This window comes from Micromys minutus, assembly GCF_963924665.1.
Source record: "Micromys minutus genome assembly, chromosome: 5".
Lineage (NCBI taxonomy): Eukaryota > Metazoa > Chordata > Mammalia > Rodentia > Muridae > Micromys > Micromys minutus.
This window is the reverse complement of record NC_137974.1, coordinates 21,878,524-21,900,292: the sequence shown is the minus strand read 5'-3', so window position 1 is coordinate 21,900,292 and position 21,769 is coordinate 21,878,524. Positions and strand designations below refer to the sequence as shown.

The window sequence follows — 21,769 nt, the reverse complement described above, 5'->3', positions numbered from 1 at the left end:
CCTTTGAGTTGTTTAACCTCCTGCTTAAGCAGCTTCCTTTCCAGAGGCAATGTTTCAACCTCAGAGGAAACAGTTACAAAACAGGAGAAAACTCTGCAGCCCCCAAATTAAACTAAATAGAAAGTTTCTAAGCCATGATTACAACACAGGCCATTTGCAAATAGGATTAAACACAGAAGCTTTTGCATTTTTGTGTTCTGACTGTTCAGTTTTTGAGATTTTAGTACAATCTGGACAATCATTTATCAGGTATATGATTTGTAGATACCTTCTTAATTCAAGCCTCAGCTCTTGGCTTCACAGATAGTCTCTTAAAATGAATTTCATGTAGTTACATTTCTTGTGTACTTAAAGGATTATACTTTGATATTTATCTAAAATATTTCCTTGACTTAAGGTCACAAGGAATTTTTCTTATTATTACATATTTATAACCAGAGTTTAACTTTTATGCCTATTTCTTGAGTAAATTTTTTATATTATGAGGTTTATGAAGTGCATTACATGGTTTGTTCATGGTTATTGGACTTGTTCAGTGAGTATCTTCCTTTCAACTTACATTTCTCCATTGTTTTGTGTGGAGTTTTATATGATTTTGAATGCAGATATTTATATTTACAGATATTTTGTTTGTTTCCACTGATTTGTTTGTGTTTGTTAGGAGCAATCATATTCACTGTAATTATACTTGCATTGTACTAAGTCTATAACTGTTTCTGTTTGTTTTTTAAATTTTGGATTGTCTGGGTTTATTGCATACTTATGACAATAATAGTTTTGCATTTTTATATCCAGTAAAAGGTTTCTGGAATCTGAAATATAATTATAATGTATAAACTGTGAGATAAATGAAACACTAGTGCCTTTATCTTTTAAGTTCAAAAACCCAATGTTTATGGTCAGAGTATTATGGGTGGAAATTTCCAAAACTAATATCTGAATACAGTGGCTCCCGAGATGTTTTAACAGATATTGCTTACTGTTGTACCAATCAAAGCCCATAAATTACTATGACAACAAAATGTAAAGCTTACTTAGAGAGAAAGACCCATTCCTGTCAGATAAATTCAGAGACCATGAAGTGCCCACTCCCTGAAGCTCTCAACCAGTGCAAGCCTGGGGGACTCGGTATAGTCATTAGTAATAAAATATGTAATGTCGTAGTAGACAGGGAGGCTCATTACTGACTCAGTAACTAGAAATTTTATATTAGAGGCTGGTCACCTTGGCAACCTCTAATGCACAAATGTTCCAGACACAAAGTAGGTAATGTGAATTCTGCCTAAGTGTGAAAGTTCAGTAGTTTCTATCCTTCTGAGCCCAAGTTCTCAGACTGCAGCCAAGAATAATTCTGGAAAGTATTTCTCACAAATATCAAGCCAAACCTGCTGTACGGATTGTTTGTGTACAAATTCTACTGAGAAAGTGTAAAATTAAAAATATTTATCTCTCTGTTATTTCAATACAGAGAATCAGTGTTATACTATTGGACACATACTCTCAACATTTATCTGATTTTCACATTTTTGTTTAGAAAATGTTTCCTCTTTTTTGATTACTTTATTAAATAATATAAAAAATATTTTCCCAATGTATTACATAATGACAGTATTTTTTTTTGGAATTGTTTGTAATGACAGTGTTGGACATATTCAGTTATTAGAACATTAGATTAAATTATTCATACACTAATATAGATTTCAAGTTGTCCTTATTCTTTTCTTTATTTAAAATTATTTGATAAATACATATATATTATGAATTGTTATATATGCATATTCAAATATTTATTTTATTATGTCTGCCATTTAATAACATTTTTAATATAGTGATGACAGTGTGCACTACACTGTCCCAAGTTTTGATTCATGAGAAAAGTCTGTTTTATGTTTTACATTCCCCTTCTAGGTGAGTTTTTTTTATCACTTATAACATCTAGAAGAAAAAGACATGCATGGATAAAGGGAATGTTAAGTGTGTTGCATATTTTAATATATAACCTTCCCTTTCACTGACAGTTTAATGACATGAACTTAAAATACCTTCCATATATTAGGTTAAATATTGTCAATCCATAGGAAAAATTATTGAAAATACCTCTAAAAGAATGTTAATTGTTCATGTACAGTTGTTCAAGCTAATTAAGAGTAACTATGTTGCCTTCATGAGACTGATACATTATCAGGACAGTCAGACATTTCAACTTAAGTGAGGAAAGACCTACCTACTACATTAGCCATGTGAGAAATGCTAAAACACAAGTATCATATGTTGCTTTGCTTGTATTTTAGGTTGCTTGGAATTAAAAGAAGATACTATTGAAAACCTTCTTGCAGCGGCATGCCTTCTCCAGCTCCCTCAAGTGGTCGAAGTGTGTTGTCATTTCCTCATGAAACTTCTGCATCCATCCAACTGTTTAGGAATCCGGGCATTTGCAGATGCTCAAGGATGTATTGAATTAATGAAGGTGGCCCACAGCTACACCATGGTAAGGAGATATAATATTTGAAGAGTGGAATATTACACTATGATATCAAATGACTCAGTAGCTATTAATGATGACTTTCAATAATTATTTCATAATTAAAATATTTTATAAGATTAGTGTATTTTCATTTTTGATGGTGGTATGACATGATGTTTTATAATCTTAAGGTCCATAATAATATTAGCCTCATGTTAAATTTTTGACATTATTAATTTATAGACAATATTGACATATGGGTGTTGACTAGCTAGGATTCTAAATGGTGATATGTATATATGCACTTTTTGCTTAAGTAGTATAGGAAAAAGTCAACATGACACAGGACAGCCTGGAATTGTAATTTCACATGGCTCTGAGCTTTTATAAGGCTTCTGGAAACTGAGCCTGGGTCACTCTTGTGGTATTATGCTAATCTCCTCTAAATTTATTATGTTAATCTGCTCTATATGTCCAAACTGGTGCAGGTTCATGCTTCTTGCTACTGGCCTCATTGCTCTGGATTCCTGACAAAGACACACATACACAGCCTTATATTTTAAATACCCTAAACAGATGGGCAATGCCCTAACTCCTGGTGGCTAACACACAATCCCCTCGGATATACCTTAGTCAAAACTTACTAATTCTGTATTTTAACATCAGAGCCCTGGACCCTGTGGGGCAGTGCTTCCGGGGCCACTCTCTCCATGCATCTACATGGAGGCTGTCTTTCCCTGCACCGTTTAGGAGTGGTACTCTTTCCTCAATTCCTTCCCAGAAATCCTAAAATTCTATCTCTGTCTCCCTGCCCAGTCATTGACTTTATTTACCAGTGGACATACAGCTGTGGACAGGCTTCCTTTAGCTCCATGTGGAGGATACTGCAAACAGGATTTTGTGTAGAATAATTAGCTTGAGAACACAAGTCTCTGCAGGTCACCTTCAAAAATAGCAGTGCTGGGGCTAGAGAGATTGGTTAGCACTCAAGAGCACCAGCTGCTCTCCCAGAGATCCTGGTTTAATTCTGTCACGAAAGCTCACACCTGTGCTCACTCTAGTTCCAGAGATCTGACACCTTTACACAGACATGCCTCCAGTCAAAACACAAATGAACATAGAAAATAAAATTATTTTAAAAAAATCAAAATGCTCATAACCACTGAGCCATCTCTACAGTCATAAATTGTAAACTTTAAATATGACTCTTATGTGTTGATGGATTTTTTTATATTACTTCTAGTAAAGAAAGTATAAATTCATATAAAATTCTATTTTTATTGTAGTTCACTTGCTAGGTATAATTATTCTGATGTCATACTCAGACAATAAAGAGTATGCTAGAGTAATATATTTTATATAAGTAGCATTGATTTTGATTATTGAAATAAATAAAATGCTATAAAATATTTATATTTAGCAACTCCAAGTAAAATTACCCTTAGTAAGTGAAAGTAAAATATTTTGATTCTTTTTATTTCACAAGTAAAACAGTAAAATCGTTTTTAAGTCACTAATGTAATCAATACATAAAAGTCTTCTAATCATTAATCTTAGAATTTAAGTATCTTCTACCCTTTATAATTTAAATTTTTAAGCAGATTGAAATTCACAGACAAAATCAGAAACATGGTTTGTTATTCAGTTATTAAAGCCTTTGGAAATATTCTATGACAGGACACAGTACTTTTTTGAAATGATATAAACCATACAAAAATCAGTATAAACAAGTATTTCATCAACCAATATATCAAAGGCTGACTGCTGTCATTTGATGGGGCACATTTCATTACAATGTAGAGTTCCTGGCTTAGCTCAGCAAAATAACAATATGCTGCCATATCAACAGGGATAATGGTCCCTTCTGGTCTGGTTAGACATTATTAATTCAGTAATGAAAAATATTTTCTTTGCAGCTGCTTGCACTGTTCCTAGCTTATTTCATAAAGTAGCTTTATGAAATAAATTGTATGCTTTATTATTTATAAAAGGATACATAAAACAATAAAAGTGTTCTAAGTATGACGCTGTGTGTGCTGATGTCTCCATGCAAATTCATCTTTGAGATGGTGAATAAGTTATGTGTAATGCTTTGTCTATGGAAACCTAAATTATGTCTAAAATTTCAGAACTAAAAAGCTACATTATCCTGCAGTTGCTCATGGTTAATATTTAAGAGAAAAATTACTAACCATTTGTCCTTTGTAGTTTTTCTTTTTCTTTTTTTTTTTTTTTTTGATCTAACACTTGAAAGTAAGTGTTTTGTATTTGATGTTACAATTTCTCATCACAAATTTGCCTTTTATCCCTGTCTAATAAGGATCATATTATTAACCAATCTATATAATGTAGGCTTTGAAAGAAAGTATATTTAAATTTTTACTTATACTTTTTAAAAACTAAGTCAGTAGAAATAAATGCTTGTATTTCTACTATATCTTTAATGGTATTAATGAAGGCTCCCTCTAAATTTTGTTTAAATTGTTAACACTTGAGTTTAATTTAATTTCCTAAAATTCCTTAAAATAAAACTTTGCTTGTCCACAAGCAGACCTCAGCATTTTTAGTTTGTTTGTTTGTTGCAATTGTGTGACCCAGGTAAGTGTTTCCCTGTAAAACAGTAGAAAATTTTGAGTGAACACCCAATATTAGGCAGCAGGGTGAAATGGATTCTTTAATATTAATTTAATTTTTGGCATCAGCATGTAGAGACAGCACCAAAATTACTGAGGGAAAGTCACTGTATACTTCATTATCTTTCATTAATAAACATTACGTAATTATGAATGCCATATTTTCAAAACCGTAAGTGTAACATGACAAGATCATGTGAATCACAAAATAATTTACATAATTTGAAGATGCATTGAAAAATTAAAATACAAACTAATTGATTTATATTCATTGAATGAAAATAGGCCATGCAAATAGCTTATTTTGTGTATTTGATATGAATATGTTGTATTAAATGAGGAAGGATTTGCATTTCTGATTCTTTATTTTAATTTTAGTAGAAAGGTAAAATTTTATTTTAAATAGTTTAGGCGATATAAGCCATTAGCTAATCAGGCAGCTCAGTTAAGAGTACTTAATGTTCTTGTGAACAACCAGAGTTTGGTACAAATCTACAACATAGAATCATTCATATCTATCTATTATTTCAATTGGAAAGGGTGTCACTTCTTTAATTACTTTCTTAGCCCACTTATGCTTTGGGTAGAAGACAGATTTGATTGAGTTTATTTTATATTCAGGCACATTGCTGAAGAAGTTCTATACTGAATAAATAGGGCAGGAATGGGCAGCCTTGTCTTGTCCCTGATTTTAGTGAGATTACTTCAAGTTTCTCTACATTTAACTTGATGTTAGCTATAGGTTTGCTGTATATTGCTTTTTATTGTTTGGGTATGGATCTTGAATTCCTGATCTCTCCAAGACTTTTAACACCAACGTGTGTTGTATTTTTTTTCAAAGAATTTTCAACATCTGATGAGATGGTCATGCTGTCTTTTTCTTTGAGTATTTTTATATAATATGTAACATTTATGGATTTTCATATATTCAACCATCTTTCCATCCATGAGGTGAACTCTACTTTATCATGAAAGATGACAGTTTTGATATGTTCCTGGAAATGGTTTTCAAGAATTTTATTGAATGTTTTCACATTTTCACATTCTCAAGCAAAATTGTTGTGAAGTTCTCTTTCTGTCTTGGGTCTTTGTACAGTTTAGAAATCAGAGTAATTGTGGCTTCATAGAAATAAATAGGTAGTGTTCCTTCTGTTTTAATTTTTGTTATAGTTTGAGGAGTATTAGTATCAGTTCTTCCTTAAAGGTTCAGTAGAATTCTGTAATAGCAGTATCTGGCCCTGGGCTTCTTTTCCTTTTGGGGGGGGGGGGAGGGAGGAGGGGTAGAAGACTTTTAATGGCTGTTTCTATTTTCTTAAGGGTCATGTGACTGTTTAAATAGTTTACCTGATCTTGATTTAACTTTGTTAGGTGTTATCTGTCTAGAAACCCATCCATTTCATAAAGATTTTTGATTTTTTTTTTTTGTTAAGTATAGGCTTTTGTAGAAAGATCTGATGATTTTCTTTTAATTTCCTTATTAGTTTGGCTAAGATTTTATCTCTCTTGTTTATTTTCTCAAATATCTTTTCTTTTTAATTCTTTGTATCATTCTCTTTGCTTCTAATTGGTTGATTTCAGCTCCGAGTTTATTATTTCCTTCAATCTACTCCTCTTAAATGTGCTTGCTGGTTTTTGTTCTAGGGCTTTCAGGTGTGCTGTTAGGTTGCTGGTGTATAAAATCTTTAATTTCTTTAGGAAGGTACTTGGTGCTATAAATTTCCTCTTAGCAATACTTTCATTGTGTCCTGTAAGTTTGGGTGTGCTGTGCCTTTTCATTTAATTCAAGAAAGTTTTTAATGTATTTATTTATTTATTCCTTGATCAATTTATCACTGAGGAGATATTTGTTCATTTTCCATGGGGAGTTTCTATTGCTTTTGTTGTTTTGAAGCCTTTGTCTATAAAAATCTGGTAGGATATGAGATTATTTGAACCTTCTTGTATCTGTTGAGGTTGTTTGTGTCTGATTATATAATCAGTTTGGAGAAGAAACCCTGAGGTACTGAGAGTCTATTTTATTGGATATTAGAATAGAATGACTATTCCAGCTTGTGTCTTTGGATCATTTGCCTATAAAACTTTTTGAAAGCCCTTTACTCAGAGTAAAAGTCTGTCTTTGGTATGTTTTTTTCTGGAGCAAAATACTGGATCCTGCTTTAGTGTTCAGTCTGTTAGCCTGTCTTTTTATTGAAGAAATGAATCCATTGGTGTCGCGAGATATTAAAGACCAATGATTTTTGGTTCTTGTTATTTTTTGTTGTTGTAGGGGGTGGCATTCTGTAATTGCAAGTCTCTTTGAAAGGGATTGTTGTATGATAATTAATTTTCTCCTTCTTCTTCTTCTCCTTCTTCTTCTTCTTCTTCTTCTTCTTCTTCTTCTTCTTCTTCTTCTTCTTCTTCTTCTTCTTCTTCTTCTTCTTCTTCTTCCTCCTCCTCCTCCTCCTCCTCCTCCTCCTCCTCCTCCTCCCCCTCCACCTCCTCTTCCTCCTCCTCCTCTTCTTTTTGTCACAGGCATCCTCCTTTCCTTGGAATTTTCCTTGTAGAATCCTCTGTAGGGTTAGAGTGGAGGAAAGATATTGTTTTAATTTGATTTTGTCATGGAATTTCTTGGTTTATCCGACTAGAAAGACTGAGAGTTTGTGTGGTTATAGTAGCCTGGGTTGACATTTTCTTTTACAGTCTGCATGACATCTGTCCAGGTTCCCCTGAGAAGTCTGGGCTAATTCTGATAGATCTGCCTTAATATGTTACTTGGCCTTTTTCCTTACAGCTTTTAATAGTCTATAAGTTATCTTTCACAGGCTTTCCATCTCTAGGTTTGCCTCCATGTTTCTCTCTCTCTCTCTCTCTCTCTCTCTCTCTCTCTCTCTCCCTCCCTCCCTCCTTCCCTCTGTCTCTCCCTTCCCCTCTCTTTCTTTCTTTCTTGTTTATATTTTCATTTTTATGTCTTTGACTGTTTTCTTCATTTTCTTCACCTCTTTGCCCATGTTTTCCTTTATTACTGTAATGGCTTATATTCTCCTGAAAGGACTCTGTTACCTTTTTGAGATTAGATTTTAGGTCAAAATCTTGCTTTCAGGTGTGTTAGGATAATCAGGGCTTTCAGTTGTAAGAGAACTGGTTTCTAATTTTGCCTAATTACATTGGCTCTTGTGGTTGCTCCTTGCCATCTGATTATTTCTGATATTACCTGGCCTGGTGTCTCTGACTAGAGCCTGAAGCCTGCCTTCTTGGAGGCTTGTAGAACTCTGTGACCTGGGTTAAAGGAGTCCTCTAGAAGGCAGGCTATTCTGTTTCTGGTTGGATTTGGGGGGATAGTGTCCTGTGTCCCTGGGTTAGGACAGTTCTTTTCTGACCTGGTTATTAAGGACCTCCTAGGATACAGACATGCTGTGCTTTGGGAAGAGGAACACTCTTGTTGCCACCTGCCTGGCTGGAGGTGCAAAACAGAAAGGTAATAAGAAATTGTGCAAAAGAGAGGGGTTCCACTTCTACTGAGTTCTGTGAGGATGCCAGCTGGTTGGTTACTTGGGCAGGAGTCTTATCTGTATCCCTTTTTAGGGCAGATGTCCTGGGAGACCTGCAGGCTGTGGGGTGAGGTGGAGGTGCAGACCTGTTTCTGAGTTCTGCATCTTGATATCTAGGCCACAAAAGAGAGCTGTTCAACACTGGGCATAGCTGAGAATATAAGATCTCAAAGCACTTCCCCACAGTGACATATTTCTTCCAACAAGACCATACCTCCTGATAGTACCATCAACTATGAACTATGCATTCAAACACTTGAGTCTCTGGGAACCATACCTATTCAAACAACCACAAATTGTAACCTCAAAGATCATACGTTTTGTAAATATAATCTCCTACTTTGAAGGTTCTGTATTGATATTATGTTCAAAAGTAAAGGAATTTACATTGTTAACATACTTTTGCATTTCACGCACTAGTAGATTTTTTAGATATTTATATAGGCACTATCAACATCATTCAATTCTAAATTAGCCCAGTTGTTAGTTAAAATATATCCAGTCAAAATAAACATCATTCTATTTTTTAATGAAAGTTTCTTTCCTTTTTGATTAATTGTTGGTGTGTGTGTGTGTGTGTATGTGTGTGTATTTTACGTTTACAAGGAATTAATTGGTTTTTGTGCTTGGGATGGAACCTAAGGTCTCTCACATGCTAGAAAAGTACAATCACATTTTACATTGTCATAGGCTGTTCATTTTTTTAGACATGGTCTTTGGTTCCGAAAAAATAATGTTTGTTTGTTTGTTTTTTCTTCAAATTCTGATACTTAATCTTGTCTACCAAGGGCTCGAATTAAGAGGTATGTTTCTAACTCTTCATTGTGATTATCTTTCTTAATGTATTGTAATCAATTTAGTGAATATAAAAGTCACACCTGTTGCTTTCTATCTCTTTAGTGTCTAGCTTGGATATTAGAATAATTCAATGATTTATCCATTTCACTGATGCTCTTAAAATACTATTAAGTAGAGGGGAAACTCCAGGTGTTAGAGTGAGATACAGCAAAGGAAAATGGTATATGCATACTTTAATTTCAAAAACATTTAAAAAAGCAAAAGTGATTGTGACACACATAAATTCTGTATTCTCTCATTCAATACCGGTGCATGGGTATGTATTCGACATGCTTTGTTACTACATTCCTATGTTCCTTTAGAGGTCCAGTCATGTCATTGTTACTAGTGTGCTGTTATTTTAATACACACTTGTTAGTGGTCTTTGTGTTTTGCTTTTTTGCTTTTCTTTGCCAAAAAGATCTTCTATTAAATATTAACATTGCCATTCCCCTCTATATTATTGAAAAAAGTTTTTCACATTTATCTGGGCTTGTGTGTTCATACTCACTTTTCCATATAATATGATGCTCCTCTATAATTCTAGGATTTATTCCTTAATGGCCTTATACTACATTTTTACTTTTGTTGTAGTTCTCTACATGTCTGTTTATGTCATTGGTTGTTTAGAAACATGCCTTATATTTAGATGATTTACTAAATATGAATATATTATCTTCACTATAGAATGGAAGAATGAATTCCTCCATCCACCCTATATTACTATGCTCGAGCTCCTGAAGGAAGTATTGAATGTAGCACATATTATGATAGACAGAGTTTCCATTTCACCAAGTATGATGACTCTTGTGTGGTGGTTACAATTTAACTACAATGTCAGATTAGATTGATGATACCCATGAAGTGAAGCATGAACTTTTTCATACGAACGAGTGTTAAATTTTGCAGATAATAGTGACAAGTAAATAACAGAAAAAAAGCCTTGTTACTCAGTTAGGTTTGTATTATGTTTTCGTCTAAACTGCTTATTGTCATTTCTCTGTTATATGCTCACTTTCTACAAGGGTGACTAGTCTGACCTTCAAGTTGTCACTAGATTCAGTTTGGAAGCAGAAATAGTGCCAACATGACTAATGAGAAACTACTTTGTTCATCAGAGACTTTGAAAGGCAGAAGGGTAATAACTGGAGCATGAAGCCATCGGAATCTGTCAAGCATCTCTGTGCTCCACTCCCATAGCATTAAAGACACTTCTTATTTCTCTCTTGCCCCTATCAGCCATTAGAGAAGTGCCTAGGCAGAGAACCAATTTTATTAATGTTGTTTCTGTTCATTGCATCCAAACACATGACACTACTCACAGTTACTGGCTTAAAAACCCACTTTTTACCCTTACCTATAACTCTGATAACAAATCATGCATTAGAGTGTGTTTGAGAGAATAAGTGGAGTTTAGCTTTCAATTTATACCTTTTCTAAGTTACCAATGTTTAATACTTCATTTGCATATTTCTTACAACACTATACACTGTACTACATTAATACTAAAGTATTTAAAAAATCTGTATATTCTTCAATATTCAGTATTGTTATAATTTTAGTATTTTATGTGCATATGTGTGCAAGTATAAGTTGGAATTTAAAAATTAAATAAATAAAATAAGAGTTTTATTATCTATTTGTAATTAGTCATCAAAGATCAGTATAGTGAACAATTTGCAGGGCTTCTGCTACTGATATCTAATAGCCCTTTGAGGCATGTATAGCCTAGGCATTAATGACCTTCCTATCCCTCCTATGGTTTTATTTAGGATCTTTATGGATTGTTTTGTCCTTAAATTAGAATGGTGATATTTGTAAGAATTATCATTTCCAGAGCTATATTATTGACAAATCTGTAAACAACGATGTTATGAATTAGACCTCAGAACTTTCTGGATCTTTTGGACCAGCAGTGTATTAATTGCCTTTGCGTTGACGAGAGATTTATTTTAGCTCATGGCCTCAAACTTCACCATGTCCTGATGAAGACATAGTGGAGTGGGAGCATGTGGTATAGGATTCTCAATTTTTCAGAATTCAAGAAACAAAGAGTATGACCAGCACCTAGGGCACAGCCAGATATGAACTTCAAGAGCCATTCCTAATGGCCCATTTCTGCAAGCCAGTTTTCAATTACTGAAAAAGGATCTATGTTCAGAGATCAAACAGTAAAAACAAGAGCCATGGGTTATCATTCACATTTAAACCAAGAATATTGATTTAGCTATAAAAGTCAAATTATTCTTTAGTGATGTTTCAAAGTATCTTCATTTCTTACTGTGATGTATTTCAAGTAATATTAAAAATAAATAGTTATTAGTTAATATAATTATAAGTAGTCTATTTGCTTCACTGGAATTATTAGGATTTTATAAAATATCTGTAGTTAAATATGTTGTAAGCAAGGTTCAAATAATCGCCAGATTTCTGAAGACAATTTCAATTCCCTCTCTCCAGATATGATTCAGGGATGATTCATTGTTGCCATGTCAGTTGTGAAGATAATGTTAACGTACTTAAAATTTCCTCTATTTGTAATTTTAAGTTTTATTCATTTTTTTTAAAATTTCCTTCATGTGTACAAGATATACTGTCTACTATACTTTACTGTATTTTTTGAGAATTTTATACATGAATACTAGATATTCATAATTTAAAATTTTCTTCCCTCCAAAGTTTCTTACATATCTCATCTTCTCTCAAATTCATAACTTTTTGTTTAATTACGATTGTCACACACAGATATACTCATATGCATATATTAACACAATCTGATGGGTACAATTAAAGTTGTTCCTGTGTGTGTGTGTGTGTGTGTGTGTTTAGTGACAATCACTTGTGAATGAATAAGCTTTCAGGACACTCATCACTGAAGAATACTGATTGCCAGTCTCTTAGCAGCTACTAATTATCTATTGTACTTAATCAAGTTCGAGAGCCTTATGAGACTCTCCATATCCAGACTGTATCTTGGTCATTTTCATCCCGTACTCCCCATTGACATACTATGCAAGACCCATTGTTATGTCTTCAAAAATTTATGTCTTCCTGAATATTTTATTTAATTATTTCTTTTAAAATTATATTTTTTTTCAATTCACTTCCTGTATACAATAAATTTTGTTGTAATCGCTACCACAGCATCACAGACCAGATTTCATGTTCTATTGATTCCAAATAGTTCTGGTAAGGGCAGTTGCATTTTTAAGTTGATGTGACTTGTTTTTAACTTACTGAACTCAATGCATGCTGCCCTTGTATTCACATGGGTACGATGATTTCATGAGGCATGACTCTCTTTCTGGTGCCTATATCCTAAAAATAAAATTGATTGTACCTATCTGTAGCATCAATTGTAACTAATATAACAGCATATTTTTAACACACATAGAACCAATTATGAAACATGCATTTTCCTTATTGTATAGAAGTGTTAAAGCTTTGCAGGGTTGTAGTTTCTTTCAGATTGTTGGCAGAAGCAGTTAATAAAATTTTAAGAACACTTTATATATATATATATATATATATATATATATATATATATATATATATCATGAAAACATATTAAAATTAACTCTGTAAAACTCTATAATAGCCTCAATATAATATCAGATAATTTTATTGGGAGAATTCATATATATGTGTGTGTGTGTGTGTGTGTGTGTGTGAGTGTGTGTGTGTGTGTGTATACACTAAGAAATATTCTTTCAATTTTTAGAACACTTTGAAAGAATTATTTTCAAATATACCAGAAGAAAGAAATGCAAGACACTTTTAATTTCAAGCCCCTTTGATTTTACTAGGGTACTTCAAAAAATGGGAATAATAATTTGATTTCTTTCTGAAAGAAAGGAAGCAATCTATTTTTATTCATATATTAAAATTCCTATTTTGTACATTTTTATATCATAAAAAGGTGTTTTAGAATTTTTAGTCTTCTGATGAGTTAGATATTAAAATATAAAACTACTTGTTCTTAATATCTTCAACAGTGATTGTTAAATTGAAAGGAAGCAGAAGGAATTATATGGTCAAAAGAAAAAAGGAGAAATCAATATTTGTCAGAGGTAAACTGTTCTGCTTCGTGGGCAGAGGGTAGGATTGCTGCTGCTAGAAGAGGGTCTTTTAGATTCTTACCACATATATCAGACAGGTGTGAGGAAACAGTATCAAACTATAGATATGCTGTGTTACAGAAAGCATAAACCGAAATTTGAACAGTTTATAAGCCAAAATGAACTGATTTGTATAGTACTATTAATATGCCAATGTTTGCAGGAAAAAAAATTCATATTGCCCCACTCCAACATGAAAAGCCACAGTTGAATAATGATAAGAAAACCACCTCTTCTTATAGACAAGCTGTTACATAGATCATCAGTTTCTAATCAGTCAACACTGAACACTTGTGCACAGAAGAATGGAAATGGCCTTGATATATTTAACTAGATTAAAAAAGTAATGTTTAGCTATTTTTTGATAAGTTAAAGTATGGAGATTCTTCTACTGACTCCCTACAGAAAAGATGCAAAATCTAAGTAAACAATAAATTGCAAACAAAAACTATTTTTTTTTTCTTTTATCACTTCTGAGAGAACGACACTCAGTAAAGGAAAACAAACTGTCAATCAACTTGAACCTTCATAGCTTTTACAGAGCAAAGTTCTTTAAATATACTGTTAAACTTTTAACTTGATAAAATACAAATGCATTTCATGACCAAGCTAATAACATGTTAAAAAGTGATAAATAAAAGCGTCAGACCTGGCTCACTGCCACCAGAATTCACAGTCTGCTTACAGATTGCTGAGCACCCAGAGAAGCCTCAGGAGTGTTCTCCCCGCTGAGCCCATGGTGAGTCCCCACTTTCTCTCCACTATCAGGGGAGAGACAGCAGGAAATTCTTGGAGTGCAGCTAGTGTGGTGCTTCCTGTTCCAGCCTCCAGTTATGCCCAAAGCCAGAGCTGGCCAACCTCCATCTTCACTCATGGCCTGCCTGAAGAGAGCTGAACACCCAGTGGAACCTCAGGAGCACTCTCCCTCCTGAGCCCGTGGATGAGTCTCTACTTTCTCTCCACAGACTATCTGTGGAGAGACGGTCAGGAAATTTAGGGTTGCAGGTATATCAGAGCTTCTTGGGAATGGACTGCTCCAGCCCTCATCTGTTCCCAGAGCCAGAGCCGAGTTATTGCAATCAGAACTCATAGCCTACCCACAGAGAAATGAATACCCAGGAACAATCTCCCTCCTGACCCCAAGGACTCACAGACCTACAGGAGAGCCAAGGTCCAGACAGAGACAACAAGATCATGTAGCATCACAGATAACAAGATGGCAAGAAACAAGTCCAAGAGCTTAAGCAACAGAAACCAAGACATCCTGGCAATATCAGAACCCATTTCTACCACCACAGCAATTAGAGGATATCCATCACACAAGAAAAACAAGATTTGAACTTAAAATTATACCTCATGGTGATGTTTCAGGGCCACCAGAAGTGCATGAATAACTCCCTTAAAGAAAAGCAGGAGAATACATATAAACAAGTTGAAGCCCTTAAAGCAGAAACACACACACACAAAAAAAAAAATCACTTAAAGACCTACAAGAAAACACAACCAAACAGATGAAGGAATTGAAAATGAAAATAGAAACAAAATAAATTCACAAAAGGAAAAAACCATGAAGATAGAAAACTTAAGAGATCGGGAGTCACCAACAGAATGCAAGACATGCAAGAGAGAATTTTAGAGGTAGAAGATACCATAGAAAATATTGACAGAACTGTCAGAGAAATGCAAAAATCAAAAAACTATTAACAAAAACATCCAGGAAATCCAGGGCATAATGAAAACAAAACTAAGGATAATAGGTGTAGAAGAGATTAAAGACTCCCAACTAAAATGCCCACTAAATATCTTCAAGAAAATTATAGAAGAAAACTTTTCTAACCTAACCAGAGAAATGACCATGAACATACAAGAAGCTAACAGAGTTCCAAAGAGTTTGGACCAGAAAAGTAATTTTCCCTCAGATGGAAACCACACAAAAACACCACACAAAAACAAAACAAACTAAAACAAAACAAAAAAAACTTCAGACCAATATCCTTTATGAATATCAATGCAAAAAACACTCAATATAATCTCACAAACTGACACCAAAGACACATCAAAGCAATCATCTGTCATGATCAAGTAGGCTTTATCTCAGGGATGGAGGGATTGTTCAATATACAGAAATCCATCAACATATTTCACTGTATAAACAAACTCAAGGGAAGTAAACACAGGATCATCTCATTAAATAATGAAAAAGGATTTGACAAAATTCAACATCCTCTTCATATTAAAATCTTGGAAAGATCAGGAATTCAAGGCCCATACCTAAACATAGTAAAAACAATATACAGTAAACCAGTAACTGACATCAAACTAAATGTTGAGAAACATCAAGCAATCCCAATAAAATCAGGAATTAGACAAGGATGTCTACTCTCTCCATGCCTATACACATGTTACTGAAAGTCCTAGCCAGAGCAATTAGACTACAAAAAAGGTCAAAGGGATACAAATTGGAAAAGATTCAAAATATCACTATTTGCAAATGATATAACATACATAAGTTATGATATAACATACACCCCAAAAATTTCACAAGAGTACTCCTACAGTTTATGAACTACTTCAGCAAAGTACCTGGATATAAAACTAACTCAAGGAAATCAGTGGCCTTTCTCTAATTAAAAGATAAAAAGGATGAGAAAGAAACTAGGAAAATGATACACTTCATAATAGTTACAAATAATATAAAATACTACTATGTGACTCTAATCAAGAAGTGAAAGATCTGTATGACAAGAACTTCAAGACTCTGAAGGAAGAAATTGAAGAAGACATCAGACGATGGAAAGATCTATGCATATGGGTTGGCAGGATTAATATAGTAAAAATGGTCATTTTCTGAAAAGCAATCTACAGATTCAATGAAATATCTAATAAATTCCCAACCTAATTTGTCATAGAGTTAGAAAGAGTAATTTTCAAATTCATTTGGACAACAAAACATTCAAAATAGTGACAACTATTTTCAACAATTACAGAATTTCTGGGGGAATCACTATCTCTAACTTCAAACTGTATTACAAAGCAATAGTGATTAAAAACCAAACAAATGAAAAAGTACATGGTATTGACACAGAGACAGGTAAGTAGATAAATTGAAAAGATTTGTAGACCAAGAAATGAATGCACACACCAGTGCCAAAGGATCTAAACCCATCTAGTGGGAGAATACAGCATTTTCAACAAATGGTGCTGTTTCAACTGGCTGTTAGCACATGGAAGAATCCTAATCTATCCATTCTTATTGCCGTGTATAAAGCTCAAGTCCATATGGATAAAGGACCTCCACATAAATCCAGGTACACCATGTTAATTATTTCTTACCACACAAAGATACATTTTTGATGACATTGAAGAACTCCATCTATTTATAGATATTTGTATATAAATTTTGAAAGGATTATGATAATTACATACATCTTTTCAGTAAGAATAATACATTCTATCTTGAATGCTCATGAAGACTCAATATGTTTTAAGTAGTGGAGAAAATTCTGTTTGAAGGGAAGTGTCTTAATTATCAGGAAGAAAACAACTCAGTCATGTCAGGAAGTTCCTGAAAGTGAATGAAGTCACTAGGCCCCACTTCCTCATGGCTACTATATAGACCAAGGATTGCTGAAAAACACTATCAGACCACCAGAGATGCCTAGAAAAAGCAAAGGGCAATTGGCAGGCCTGGAAAATAAACCATTGGAGCCATATGGAAGTGTTTTAAACCAAATTCTGCTTTTCAAAGATGATATTCAACTCAGTGAACTACCTTTGACTTGGTAGTGTACTCCAGATTTCAATATTTCTCTGACATTCAGTATATCGACATGTTCTTTGCTCATGAAGTTGTCTTTGAGTTATTTCTTCTCTGGTAAATATTACCTTACTTATTTCCAATGGGTAACACCAACAAAACTCATGTTTTTTTTTTTTTTGTTGTTGTTGTTTTGTTTATTTGTTTTTTTGTTTTGTTTTGTTTTTATCTTCTGCCCTATTCTTGAGGTTTGTAGACAACTGTCCAAATATTCAACACAATGTCTCTTTGACATAACAATAGTAGTAGAATCACTCTTAGGAACTATTATCTCACAGCTATAAATTTTTAGTAATCTTTAGAATATCTAGTATGCATTTAGTATTGTAGAACTCTTTGATCTTTTCAGTTCATCATCTCTATCATTTTAACCATCTAAGATGGGATTGGTAGGAAAGAACTCATTAAAAATCCAATTTTTTTTTTTTTTTTTTTTTTTTTTTTTTTTTTTTTTTTTTTTTTTTTTTTAGGAAAGGATATTATTCCTGCTCTTTCATTTAGTTTTGTCTCCACAACAATTGATAAGGTGGTTAACATTCTTGTTTTATTTTTCTTCTGTGCATTAGTATTAATAATATCTATGTTGCCTGTACCTTTTGATCCTTTGTCTAAGCACTAAGAGTGGGTTGTTCTACCAGCCAGCAGCCAGAGAAGATAGGATTTGTAAGTAAAAAACAGAGACACATATCCCAGATAATCTTAAAATGTCTTTGCTAACTCAGTGACTGAGCACTGCAAAACTTTTTCTGCCACCCCAGGCATAATTGGAGAAAGTGACCTTTGGCCACTCAAAAGTGAAAACTCACATAGCTGGTTGGCTTTATGTCTTACAGCTACTCCCATCTTCCTCTTTTTCTGCTCTGCTGATTCTCCCTGAGTCCTTCTGAGCAACACTAATTGTCCCATCCCATTCACAGTCATTTGTCACTGGTGTCTTCACTGATTGATCAAGAACCAATTAGAGAACAGGACCTGAGCATCAGAACCAATCCCTACATATGCTTTTAGCAGTAGTTTAGTAAATGCTACAGGCTGTTGATTCAAATTATTTAAAATACATAATTAATGTTCTGTTTCAGTAAACAAATAAACAAATCATTACATTCATGATGAAATAACAATAGAATTGTCCAGATTAGAAGAGGGGAAGAAATTTGGGGATTGTCTTCACACTGAGCTTGGCATGAAAGATGGTTATCAAACAGAGTACACAGTAATTTAAGAAGAATTTGTTACATGTAGCCAGAATATTAGGAAATATTTAAAAAACTGATAACAACCCAGATTAATTAGGTTAAGCCGCCTTTCAGTTATATGTTGACAAATTTATACAGTAAATGCAAATTTAAAACACCTTAGTTATTGCAGTGGACAACAGGGTCGTTGGGGAAAACCCAATTATTGTATTCCCAGTGGAAGGCAAGATTATTTCTGCATTAATAGATTTTTAACACAAAGCCTGCATTACAAATTATGGTACAGACAACAAGAAGGATTTGCCATGTTGTCTGCACCATGTAGCATAATCACACTGATTTCTCTTAAAGTGTGAAAAATGCTTTGTTTTCCTAAATGAGGATACTTCAATTTCAAAGGAATTATTATTGTCACTCTAACACAGCTTTGTGTGTTTTCCTTTATATCCAAGGTTTACTTATAGAAGAAAAAAAAATTGTTCCTTATTACTTGGTCAGTAAGATCATTTATATTTTAACATACCAAAGAATTTATATTTCTTCTGCTCATTTGGTGCTGAAACAGCATGAATTGGTTAATTGTTATGCAGAAATAGGTTTTAGAGATATGGAAAAGCCAGGAAGACTTCAGCATTTATGACTGCATGGGCATTTTTATATTTAATGTGCATATGTATTTCATGTACAGGCTTTTTTACTGCACACCAAGGGGAATTAATGCTTCAGAGATATTTTTGTGTCAGAACTATGTGAACACACTTTTTGCTGACATTTTGTTTTTGCTCAACATTTCAAAATAAAAGATATCCAATGAAATGGACTTTGTTTGTTCATACTTACCTTTTTGCCCTGACATTTTAGGAATAAAAACATATCTGCATAAACATTTTAAATTAATTACTTTTGCTTTTGCCATGTAATACTTTAAAATGTCTGGAGAATGACTCTTAATCTAAATTGGTATTATTTCAAAACTAGAAATTCTGATGCTGAAAATGCTAAAACATTCATGGAATTTGGTCAATGAATATTAGCGTCCTAATGTCTCATCATGTTTAGAATTCTGGGTGATGTAAAGAAGACACTTTTAATGTATAAATATGGTTGGATAGATTTGAAAGGAAAGGAAAGTATGACATTTTATGACTTCATGTGTGTCATTTTAACCAACAAGAAACATTTACTGATTTAGAAAATTGAGAGTGTAGGTCTTTATAATCAGATCTTCACCAGCTATGGGATGTTAGCTACATTTATGGTATTAGGCATAATTTCCCTCCTATTGAGTGGGATTTAAATTTAATTTGACTTCTATTCAGTGGCCCCAAAGACATTATATCCCTAATGGTCTCTTAGATATGTAGTGCTCTGCTAGTAATTTTATTATGGTTCATGGGTTTAACAGCTATGAAGGAGAACCACTTTCAAATACTTTTAGAAAAAGTATTACCTCATGAAGGCAAGTTCTAGGCAAGTCTGATCTTTATTCTTCAAAGAATGCTCAGTCTCAAATAAAAGTGTCTTTCCTTCAGTTTCTGTAAGACAACTAATAGCGATGCAAGTAATGTATCACAACTTGAGAAGAGGTTTCCCACACCTGCACTGGAATGCTCCATGGACTGTCCTGTCTCTTGGGGCTAGTGTTTCCAACTGACAGTCTTGTAACTTTCCATAATCTCTCTATAATGTATACACATATACCAATTCACTTATATTAAATGTATTTTAAGTAAACATAAGATAATATTTTATCATGGCTCTCAATAATCCTCAGTGGTCTTTATCCCAACTCCCTCCCTTACAATATTATCCTCCCTGTACGTTTTACAGTTAAGGTAACCCCTCATTTTCTTTGGCTTATATAACATTGATGTCTCACTATTTTCCTTAGAATTCTTCACCACCATGACATCCTTTTATATCCATCCCCATTTTTTTTTTTTTTTTACTTAATCCTTGTTATGTACCTACTTCTAAAATTTCAGAGTTAGATTCCTCAAATAAGAAAGGACATGCAGCATTTGCCTTTCTATGTCTAGGCTACTTTACTCAGTATTGTATTTTCTAGATTCCTGGACTTACACAAAAGTTTCATGATTTAAATTTTACTGACAATGGAACATAACAGAATTATACCTACAGATACATGCCATACTCACTCTTCACTGAAGAAGGTTTTTATTTTATTTTGTTTTATTTTAGTAGACATGAAGCCAAAGCAGAAATCTATACTGGTCAAGTAAGAAAACAAATGATCATTATGTTGTGTTCTCTGACTAAACTGAAACATGTGGCTTTTCATCCAAGGATCAGAGAATATTATAGGAGGAGACATAAAATGACTATAAGTTCCAGAATAGTGAAAGCCAGGTGGGAAATTTTGTCTTTTATTGCACCATGTAATTACAACCATGCTGCCATCTAAACAACAAGTGAACAATTAGAACACCAGTTGGAATGTCATTGTGGATAAGAGGAAATAATTATATCTCATCCCTACATAAATAATTGCAGGCAAATAATGACTATTACAAAGGATTGTCATTGTTCTTCATGGATGAGTACAACATAGGATAGCTAACACAAAGTAGTCAGCTCTAAAAACATATGTATCCAATAAATTCTATGGGAGCAATCCCTCTCTCCCTCCCTCCCTCCCTCCCTCCCTCCCTCCCTCCCTCCCTCCCTCCCTCCCTCTCTCTCTCTCTCTCTCTCTCTCTCTCTCTCTCTCTCTCTCTCTTGCTCTCTCTGTCTATCTATCTCTATCTCTATCTCTATCTCTATCTCTATCTCTGGGTGTGTGCATGGGTTTGACATTCCATATTTCTCTCACTGTCTTATTTTCTGTCTTGTTCATGGTCTCTCTCTGTAGCAATAATAATTAAAGAACAAAGATCGCAACTTGATTGAAGTCAGTAATCTAAAAGAAATTCGAGTGAGAATACAATTAGGTGGAAATAATGTAAATATGGTACTGATATGTAGATTTTATACAACAATAATAATAATGTTTTTTTAACCACAAAATACTAACAAAAAACTAAATGTGGGTTAAGGTTAAATGGTGAAATGAAACCTAAAAGTTAAATCTTAGAAGGTTATTTTTAGGAAAAGGATGAAGAGCATGGGTCAGGGGATATGGCCCATGGAGGTATGGCAAGGCCTGGGGACAAAGGG

General features: G+C 33.7%; 1 protein-coding gene across 1 annotated transcript in view; it reads left to right on the top strand.

Moving 5' to 3' along the window:
- KLHL1 (kelch like family member 1) overlaps positions 1-21,769 on the top strand; it is a gene marked incomplete at both ends in the record, with an annotated part of 384,888 nt that overhangs the window by 166,594 nt on the left and 196,525 nt on the right. The window contains one exon of the mRNA XM_080917315.1: positions 2,292-2,488. Coding sequence (XP_080773441.1) covers positions 2,292-2,488 — 197 coding nt within the window. The remainder of the gene's footprint in view (positions 1-2,291; positions 2,489-21,769) is intronic.